Source organism: Alosa sapidissima, chromosome 16, assembly GCF_018492685.1.
Source record: "Alosa sapidissima isolate fAloSap1 chromosome 16, fAloSap1.pri, whole genome shotgun sequence".
Lineage (NCBI taxonomy): Eukaryota > Metazoa > Chordata > Actinopteri > Clupeiformes > Clupeidae > Alosa > Alosa sapidissima.
In genome coordinates, this window is record NC_055972.1 from 9,598,663 (window position 1) to 9,609,225 (window position 10,563).

The 10,563-nt window shown below is 44.0% G+C and overlaps 1 protein-coding gene across 1 annotated transcript; it reads right to left on the reverse strand.

The window, feature by feature from the left end:
* Positions 1 to 41: 41 nt before the first annotated feature.
* On the reverse strand, positions 42 to 10,450 carry fhip2a (FHF complex subunit HOOK interacting protein 2). Its single transcript, XM_042065445.1, has 17 exons — positions 10,137 to 10,450; positions 8,930 to 9,008; positions 8,403 to 8,572; positions 8,153 to 8,257; positions 7,905 to 8,027; positions 7,513 to 7,716; positions 6,924 to 7,120; positions 6,517 to 6,631; positions 6,328 to 6,404; positions 5,468 to 5,660; positions 5,128 to 5,291; positions 4,364 to 4,507; positions 4,167 to 4,257; positions 3,914 to 4,057; positions 3,550 to 3,690; positions 3,245 to 3,348; positions 42 to 3,059 (listed from the first exon to the last, which is right to left on the reverse strand). The coding sequence occupies exons 1-17, from the start codon at positions 10,179 to 10,181 to the stop codon at positions 2,948 to 2,950; spliced, it is 2,208 nt and encodes a 735-aa protein (XP_041921379.1). The 5' UTR covers positions 10,182 to 10,450; the 3' UTR covers positions 42 to 2,947.
* Between the last annotated feature and the right edge of the window lie 113 nt (positions 10,451 to 10,563).

A 10,563-nucleotide genomic window follows, 5' to 3' on the forward strand; every position in this document is an offset into this window, starting at 1 on the left:
TTTGCCTCCCTGCAATAAAATAAGACATCAATCACCAATCCTTGAAGAAAGCAGTCTTTTTAATGGGACGGTAACTGATTAAGAAAGCCATTTTTCTTTTATGTTCGCGGACATACACAAAAGTGGAGGGTGATCTTAATTTCACAGGTGTATTAAATATCAGCAGACAAGGTGCAAAGTCAGTGTTTCTTATGCAATGAGAACGTCTGGCATTCCCTCTCTTCAGATCCACTGATGTCTGCCCGAGATGGACTTACAGCAACAACCTGCTACATTTGGGAGGTAAAAAGAGTTGAACATGCAATCTATTTGCTATCAACACAAAAATACATTATTTAAATTAGGACAAATATGGCAGTGATACCCAAAAGAAGACAAACAGGTCCTCTATCAAGGAGAGCTGGCAAAAAGTCAACATTATGTGTACTGCCAACCAGATCTCCAAGGTTTTACAGTGGCTGGTCAAAGCTGACATGAAGGGGAAAAGGACATCCAAGTCCTTAACAAATCAATCATAACTAATTTCAGGATAGAACATCAAATTGAATGTGGGTAAAACTCTCTGTAGAACTCAGTCTCCATTGAAAAGATCTTCTAAGACTCCACTGCTCCGCTGCATATGAAGTAAGGCATTGGTAATTTCCTCATCAGTGGCCATTCAGAAACAAAGTGCAGATGTCAGTATTTTAATGGATGGAGAGGTGCTGCTTTGTTTACCTAAACTCACCCAAAAGTGGATGTGCATGCATTTACACCAGACAGCACAACTTCTACTGTACATATATATACAGAAGTCAAGAATGCTCTGAGAAGTCCATTGGTATAAAATGTGCATGATCAATAAAAAAGATGTTTTTTTTTTCTCACAAAAACAGACAGCCACTCTTTAAATGGTACATCTTTTTGGTTCATGAAGAAAATACAATTAAACCTAAAGTACTATACATTTTTAAAAATATGAACAGAATGACAATGTGCAATTTCTTTAGCCTTTACATGCAAGCATGATGTGCTCAGTTACGTTATAAGGCAGGACACATGGTAGCAAGAGAGACAAAACATAAAAAACAAAGCTTACTTAAGCCTTAATATAATACCTGACCTTAAGACTGAGTCTCCAACCCAGTGTAACTAAGCACTGACCATGCTTACAGAGTTGCTCACTTACTAGCACACACACTCTCATACACACTTATGTCCACACCTTCTCCTCACAACAGATATCGAAGCAATCAACTAAAGTCCAATTTACTGTGGGGCACAGAAGTGAATATAAAGTCTTCATAATGCTTGATGTTTCACCTACCTCTGGTTTCATGCCTAATCTAAGAGCAGAATTAACACGTTAAAAGGTCGACAGAAGGGTTCAAATCTATTGCTCTTAAAATCATTACCCAGAGGAAGAGGGTTGCTGCTTGACACATTCCCATCAGGTCCTCCAGCAGGCGGAGACACTGACACGCCATCCTGCCATTCTTCAGTGCCCCACATCCCCGTGCTGGTGCCAGTGAACTTGCTGGGGTGGTCGGGCAAACTAACAGGAGCCAATAGCATGTGCAAAAACTCACATTCAAAAAAGGGACTGGTCAGGGGTGTGACTAGGTCTGTCATTTCTCTCACACCTCGTCAAAGACGAGATGCGTACAGACATTTTTTACTACGCTAAAGGCCTCAGCAAACTTCCCCTTTGGTGCACAGTGATAACATCTGGGTTCAAGTCACTTTCATTATCTGTTGTAGTTCCACATGTTATGAACAGACGTGTGGACTCCTAGGGGACCAAGCGCTAGCCTGAATTCCATAATCAGTGTGACAACGTCCAATGGAGTACGTCTATGATTTTAGTACTGCATTGGTGAGTTCCATAAAATCATCCACTCCAGTCTATTGAGACCTTATAAATAAACTGTGTTTGAAAACAAAAAGTTGCAATGGAGCTATAAAAATAGCAAGCTGAAGGCGCGCACACACACACAGACACACACACACACACACATCCACAACATAAATATGTACGCAGCAGAGTAAAGGAATAACCATAAAATGGTTTAAAAACACTGTCAGATGTCTGAGAGTCCTCTAAATCCTGCAAATCTAGGCAGCCTGTGCACAGTTCAGAGCCTTGAGTCTGACAACACAACAGTCTTAAAATATGGACAATGCTGAATTGGTGTGATATTGTACTAAAGAGAAGCCTGTTTCAGTTACTAAAGCATCAATAAAAAGTCTTCCAAAACTCTTCACCATTAATTAAAATCACAAACCCCTCTATTTGGCTTGTTTTTCTTTCTAATCAGCTGAATGTATTTTGTTTCCTGATGAATATATTAATTTGTTCAGTAATATATTTTTGTATCTTAATAGGTATGGTAAACAAAACCAGGAAGTTCCTTGGTTGTCTGGAACTGTGCCAGCAACTGCATAACTCTTACAACCATGCCTGCGTCTGCCACAGTCACACTGAAAACTCATTCATTAACGTCACAGATGTAGGTGCAGAGAACAGAACAGAACTTAAATAGCATATGCATAAACAACTATTGAGGAACACCATACGGTTAGAGTAATGAATGAGCTAAAAGAGAGAGAGAGAGAGAGAGCTACAGTACTCTGGGTTCTGCACCATTCCACGGTCCAATACCATTTACCTCCTGGTGCAGAGGACCTCAGGACAGTTGCATTGTGCTGCATTATGTCGCTTCAGTAGCTCTCCTCTCCCAGCTGGGGGAGTGGAGATGGGGTCCGGCCAGGGGTTGATGAGTGTGGACAGGTGGTGTCTTATGGGTGTCTGTGGACAGGTGCTGTCCAATGGGTGTCTATGGACAGGTGGTGTCCGATGGTGGCCTGTGTTTTTGTCCTCCGAGAGGTTTGACTGGAGTCCAGTGTTCGTATCCCCCCCCGGCGCCCCGACCCTGTGCCCGTGCGCCACTCCTGCTCCTGGGCAGGGTTACGGCGAGGTGGAGGCAGACGCGTGGAACTTGACAAAAGCGATGGCGGCCAGCTCCTTGCAGAACTCCTCCAGCACGATGACCCCCTCTAGCAGAGTCACATGATCAATGCTAGGGAGACACAAAGAAGCACATGTATTTCACTTATACTGATGTTACCGTTCTTACTGTAGTTGTATCACATCTAGTTACCACAACATGTTTGGTTAATTTTACAAGTACCTATAGTTAACGCATGCAACTGAAAGTATAGGAGAGCATGGATATTCTCTACATCTACACAGACTGAGACTTACGCCAATCCCTCAGGTTCCATTCCCAGTAATCTCTTCCTGACCAGTAAGAGCTTGGGCGTGAAATCTGGGATGCGGTGAATTCGCAGCATAAGGTCCCCAACCACCTGATGAAGACAGCCATGTTAATCACTCAGATTATATCAAATGTCAATTACCTGCATTCTAACCACTTCACATGAGACAAAACTCTGCCTTAAGGTGGCACTACAAGTTTAGCCACTCTGTCTCACTCAAAGGCATTTGGAGCATGAGCAGACTCTAAAGATATGGTTCAGTGGAGGGGTGTGCTCTGAGCACTGACGCACCCTGACGACGACGGCGAAGAGGGACCTGCAGCCGGGGGCCAGGTTGATGTATGGGTCCAGCAGGTACTCGTGCAGGTGTGGGTGGGGCAGTAGAGCCAGCTTAGACAGAACCGACGTCACCTGCAGGTTCACGTCGTACGGCTGGAGAGGGCAGAGAGATCCCAGATAGACATTAGTGAGGCATTTAAGATGTTTCTGACATCCATGACATGACCATCAAACACTGAGCAGCAGTTGTAGGGGGTCATTTGAGAGATTCCTGGGCCAAGAACAGATATGGATCTCAAATTCCCTGCACATAGTTTAAGAAATATCTGTTTTATAGGTCACGTCATAATTATGTCACCAAAATGAAATTCAGCACCTGGTCTAAGATACGACCCATCCTGTCAAAGAGGACCTTGAGGAAGTGCCCCTCAAAGAAGGGGCTGTCCAGGTTGCACTTCTCAAAGGGCTTGGGGTGTCCTCTCCAGTCCCAGCGCTGGCATACCCCACAGTAGTCCCGGAACTGTGGACAACAGGCCAGTTAGACACAGAACCAACTGGATCAAATTCACCGCAGACAGACAGGCAGAAAGATAATTAAGGGATAATTAACAAAGGACTCAGGGACTCACCTGTCTGTGTGCGTCCCTCAGGTAGGTGTCATAGCCAGTGCCTTCTACCTGATTGGAGGATTTGGCCTCATCCGGGACCAAACAGAGAAAACTACAGCAGGAAGACACAAATCAGTGTGAAGTGTCATGTAACAATTTCAACTAACAAGCCATTCCAAACTGAACCAGCCGGGTAAAAAAAAAAAAAGATGTTCTACCTGTTTACTATCTTGTGCACCTCAGTCTTCCCATCGGGCTTTACATGCTCAGAATGCTGAGGTGGTGAGCAGCTTAGCCAATCAGGACTGGAGAGTCTGTTATCTGGTGAGAGATCTGAGAACAGTGGGTCTTCCTCGAGATCACTGCAGAGAGGAAAATGTACACATTACTGATAACAGCAGAGAGGAAAATGTACACATTACTGATAACTGCAGCTGTGTAATTCTTAAGGCCCATTCACACCAAGAACGATAACGATAGCTATAAATAAATATTGTTCTTGTTAATATGAATGACGACGTTCACACATAAACTATAACAATAACGACATGAATCACTTGGGGATCACTTTCAGAGCGATTTTCAGAACGATAAAAAGCTTCAGCCAATCAGAACCCATCGAATTTTAACCGTCACATTCATTAACACAAGGAGAGACTTTGTTTATCGTTGTTCAGTGTGAACGCTTTTATCGTTATGGTTATAGTTATCGTTCTTGGTGTGAATAGGCCTTTAGGGGTGGAAGAATGTCTTTTTCACTACATTGTATGAGTTTTCATTGGAATACTCTTGTCATTCTCAGCAATAATCAATGCCATACCATATTATGTTGTTTGCCATTATTATACTTTGGAATTCATCATCAATGTATGAGACAAATTAAACAAGCCAACAACTTATTGACAGGTGAAGGATTTCAAGCTGATCTGTTAAAGTGCTAAATGTGAAGATAAAGGCTAAACTCTGGAGCTGGCGGTCTTACACAGAGTCATGCGGCTGTCCATTCTCCAGCGGCTCACGCTCCTCCTGGGGCTTGAGCTCGGCGTAGTTCCGCTCCTCCAGGCTGCGAAGCACCAGGTTCAGCAGGATGTGCTGGCTGGGCTTCTGCAGCAGTTGCTCGAACAGCCGCAGGGTCATGATGCTAATCTGCAAGTCACAACGGCAACAGTGGTCACACACACACACACACAGACACACAGACACACAGAACAACCGTGGGAGGAATGAGGTGGGTTGTTTTTGGTGAAGGACTTCTCATTGAAGGAGAGCCGCTCACATGTGGCACTCTGTAATCTATGGGGTGTGGTGGCTGGATCACAAACCTCATCTGACAGGTGGTCGCAGTGCTCAATGAGTCTGTGCCTCAGGGGGACCTGGGAGATTCCCGCTGGGGTCTCCGGCTCCGTGTCCTCGCCTAGGATGAAGAAGGCGGTCTCCTGGAGCAGGGCCTCGGAGGTCACCTGCCGGATGATCCTGCTGAGCAGGGCGGTGGAGGTCAGGATGCCCACCTCGGATCTGTGGGCCAGAGAGACAGGGTTAGAGCAAACACCACGGGTCAGAGTCCGGAGAGGAGCACTGCATTGTGGTTAAGGGAGGATTAAAGATGCTCTAAGCGATGCTGGGTAACATCACTTCTGTTGACTTTCAAACAAAACAGAGAGCTAGCTCGAACTACTTCCTCCCCCTGAGACAGGGTTAGAGCAAACACCATGGGTCAGAGTCCGGAGAGGAGCACTGCATTGTGGTTAAGGTAGGATTAAAGGTGCTCCAAGCGATGCTGGGTAACGTCACTTCTGTTGACATTCAAACAAAACAGAGAGCTAGCTCGCTACTTCCTCCCCCTCCCTCCTTTGCTGCTCCCGTGCAATTGGAACTCTCCTAAACGCGCATCTCGTCTGTGATTTGCTGGAACAGTTTGTTATGTTTTTTATGGGCTAGGTTTGCCCTGGTTGTTTTTGGAGCCTGGGCTGTCCACAGAGATGGCGTTTTTTTACAGTGTATTCAGGACACAGACAGCTAGCGGTTGGTTAGGTGCTGTTTGCAGTAAGTGACATAAAATGTTTTAGCCTAAAAAACGTGTGGCATCACTTAGAGCACCTTTAAATGGCATCAGTGGCTTAAGACAAAAAACAACAAGAGAGCAAAACAAACAAAGTGGTGCATTCTCATTATGGGGACTTACGTTTGCATAAGCTGTGGCTCCATTATGGACACAAAAAATCTGTCTCTCACCGCTCTGGCTAAAACAGTCGCAGCAGACTGTCAGACAGAATAAAAGGAAGTGTGACTATGCATGTTCTTCAAGAATATTTTTTTTTATAAGTTATTTTTGTTCATTTGACAGCATTGGGTGAAGTGATGAATACATTACCTTTTGGGCCTCTTTGATGAGCTGGTCACAGAAGTCCAGCCAAGAGAGAAAAGAGATGAGCGCACGTTTGCCAGCAAAGATAGCAGCATCCTCCTTCAGGTTATAAACATCCAACCTACCAGGAGAACATGTGGAACAAATCAGTCAAACACATGGCAAATAAATAAATCAGTCAGTCAGCCAAACTCAAAAGATCAAAAGTTTTTTTTTTTTTTGGCCTTTTATGCCTTTAATCAGATAGGATAGTGGAGAATGACAGGAAGTGAGTGGGAGAGAGAATCGGGGTGGGATCCGGAAAGGACCAGGGGCGGGAATCGAACCCGGGTCGCCGGTGTACGTTGCAGGTGCCCCAGCCTGTTGCGCCACGCCCAGGGCCCAAAAGATCAAAAGTTGAACGTAGCTCTTACCCCCAGTTGACAGACTCGACCGTCTCAATATCCAGTGGGTCCATGGATTGAGGCAGCGCCTGGTAGAAAGTGCCAAGCCGACTAGTCAGCAGCTCACAGAGCTCTGTGCTCTCGGTCAGGCATTTGGTTGCGGCCGGCTCCGGCAAGCTGACCAGCAGCATGAGGCCCTCACAGGCCTTCACCACAATCCGACCGTCCTGTTGGACAACCATGCAGGACAAATAAACTCACAAATTCTACCGATATAAACTGGGGTCAAATTAGATTGTCTGGAGAAATAATAGGACTGTGCATGTACAGCACTTTGTCACAAACAACAAATAAGGACAACATGAACCATCCACTTGGGAATGAGGTGTGTATTACTTCTATAATGTGTCATTATGATAACATCAATCTATAAAATAAAAATCAAAACTGAGAATGATTAAACCTACCACATGATAGTTACACATGCAATAATAGGTATGTATGTAATTAGGCTATTTAAACTGATAAGAGCTTGGTGAAAATGGAAAGCAGTCAAACTGTGACTATGCCATTAACTTAACGATTGTCTCTAGTATCAGAGCAGACGAGGAGTACTAACCGGACTCTTTGTCAGGTTGAGTAGGGAGCTGACCAGGTTGTAATTATTGTTATTGGGGGTAGAGTTGCTTGGCGTTGCTGCAGACTGCTCTGGACTGCTGGGTGATGTTGCACCAGGGGGCGTTTGGCCTGTATCTGGGGCTGACGGATCATCCCTCACCCCCTCTGCCACTGGCTCTTTCGTGTCTCCACGTTTGACCTTATTCTGTCAGCACAAATGCACTTTGGTAAGAACAATTCAGCAGGAGATATCTAGAGTTCAAAGTCCTCAAACACATCACTGCAATGCAGATACACATTCAACAGCACAGGATGTACTGTTGAAACAAAACTCTTCCTAAAGCTGCACTGCAAACCAATACAAACTCAAGGAAGCACTACAAACAACTATACCTCCAGGAAAAAGTTCACCAGGTAGGGGTCCTGTTTGAGTTTTGCACAGACAATACAAAGAAACTGGATCTCTTCATTTTCAGTAGGTGCAGCTAATATCTCCCCACATAGCCGTATGAGTTTCTACGAGAGAGAGTAGGAGAAAAAAAGTAAGTCACTTTGAAACGAGCACTAATGTCAGAAAAAGACAAGTCATGCTGACCCATTTACGGAGTACACTATGTGAGTGTGCGCTTCACTCTCCCTACCTGCACAGGCCTGTGCACGTTAATGTGGGGCAGGAGGGGCTGTCGGATCCTGCCCAGCAGTTTGGTGTAGAAGCTCAGCACCTGCTGCTTCATTCCTGGAGGGCACTGGAGGAAACAATGCAAGCCCTAATCAGTCAATGGTATGTAGTACAAACAGTGCAAACAGTGGTAACAATACAGAAATTTGGTTTTCACAATAGCCATACAAGGACTGCCTTAAACATAAAAACACAGCAAAACAGACTCTCACATCAGCCTTGCCCAGTGTGTAGAGGGTCTCAAGGATTTTGTGGTGGAGGAGATACTCCATGCAAGGCCCCGTCTCTCCAGAGTCATGTTCCCCTTCCTCCTGGATCAGAATGTCCAGCATCTGTTCCAGGTGAGAGGGGATGTTGGTGTCCGTAACTGGAGCTTTGTCATCTGTAAACATTAAGAAAACCACTAAGATTATTTTCGGTAGTAATCTATGTGGCTTTAGAGTGACTACTTGAATAACGCTGTACAGAGCACAGTGGAGACTGACAAATTGGTCTTTCCACCACATTCTTTCTCAACTTCCCGACTTAGACCATACCTAATACACCACTCAAAGTTCACAGCACACAAGCACTTTGCATGTAAACATCACAAAAGTACCTGCAAATCATGTTATTATACATGGACCACTGACCAGCAATACTTTCAACAAAACAGGTTTAATGTCTTATTAACATTAATAATATTTTTAACTTGGTAACCACTCATGGTAGGAGCCTACAACTTAATGTTCCTTGTTACCTGAAGTCTCTATGTAGTAGTGAGTAATTGCCTTCCAATGATAGACAAAATCCTCCTGTAAGGGCAGTGATGGTGCAAGCTGCAAGGAAACAAATGTTTATCAACTCCAGTTCCTCAGCAGCACCAAATCATCAACACGCAGACAAACTTAAACACACTCAATCAAGATCTGCAAAATATCACAGCCTTCTATCTTATTGTTAAATCAGTCTGACACTTTTCAGTCTTAAAAGTGTCAGACTGTCTTAGCGTTAACACGCATACCTAACAGTAGTTCTACAGTGACAAGCTAAGTTCGAACAATGATGAAAAGACGAAAAACAAAGGAACATCTGGAAGTGGGTTCGGGTGCTACTTGAGACACTACCACTGCTAAGCTAGTATTTAGGCTAGGCAACACATCGCTGGCTAACATTCAGCTAGCGCTTGCTGTCATCCTTACACAACCTCCTTTATAATATTAGGTAACAAACAATTAACGATGAACCTCGCTTGCATGCTTCTAGACATACGGTGATAGACACTGACACAGCTAAGTGAGGTGTTTTGGATCGCACTCTTTGTGAAAATGAAGCTATAGCTCTGACTAGCTAAAACCTAGCTATGGTTACGTGAAGGATGGATGTCAACAAATACGCCAATCTGAAAACTTAAACAATTATAGACTCGGTTATATGTAACTACATGATAAAAAACCGAGTTACATGATAAGTAGATACAAAAAGTCAACATATGTTGCGTCTGTGGTTATCAGTCCTTGTTTAATTATTTGTGAGTTTAACTAGTGCTACTCAATCAAAACACAACAGGCTAGGTAAACACTCGCAATGACTGTAGCCTGCACATTGCTAGGTACATGAAAGCTAAAGCAAGCAAGCTAATGTTAGCTAGTGATATTGCGCAAGACAGTACAGCTAACTAGCCATCCAGCAGGACAGGCATATTGCTTCCAAACATAATATACTTTGGATAAGGTATATATGACTGCATTGGCCAGTTTTAACGTGTTATACTTAAACTTATTTACGACCCATAACTGCCCCAAGGCAGTTAACATGAAATGTTGGCTATTTGTTTGGGCTATCTTGCAAGCTAACTAATTAGCCACACATCACCACCAAACGTTACAGCTGTTAGCCAAGTTACATCGAGGCTGCCCAGATTATTTCCAGTCGTTATATTCTTAAAAAGGAAACATAAATCTTACCGCCTCGACTGCGTGTTGGAGAATAGACGTAAATTTGGAGAACATTTTGTTCTTAGACTGAATCAATTTTTCACGAGAAGACTTAGAGAATTCCTCTATCTTCTTTCTGTTGTTGCCGCTGCGATCCAGATTGTTGATTTCATATAGTGACCTTCAGAGAAAAATAAGTGGCGTATATTTCACTTGTTTCTAAAGCGTTAAACTCGATGACTTTCCACATTCAGGGACGATAAACGGACTAGTTCTATCCTGCTAACGAACGCCGTAAGGCCACCGTGGCACTTCCAGGGCCAATCACTATTCCTTGTGTCCACCAGAGGGAGAACGTGAGGTCATCGCATTCTACCCACATGAATGCATCTCAAGAATTCATCAGTCTGTAGGCCTACATCTCCACCTACATTTTTTGTAATATTTTCCCTGCTGT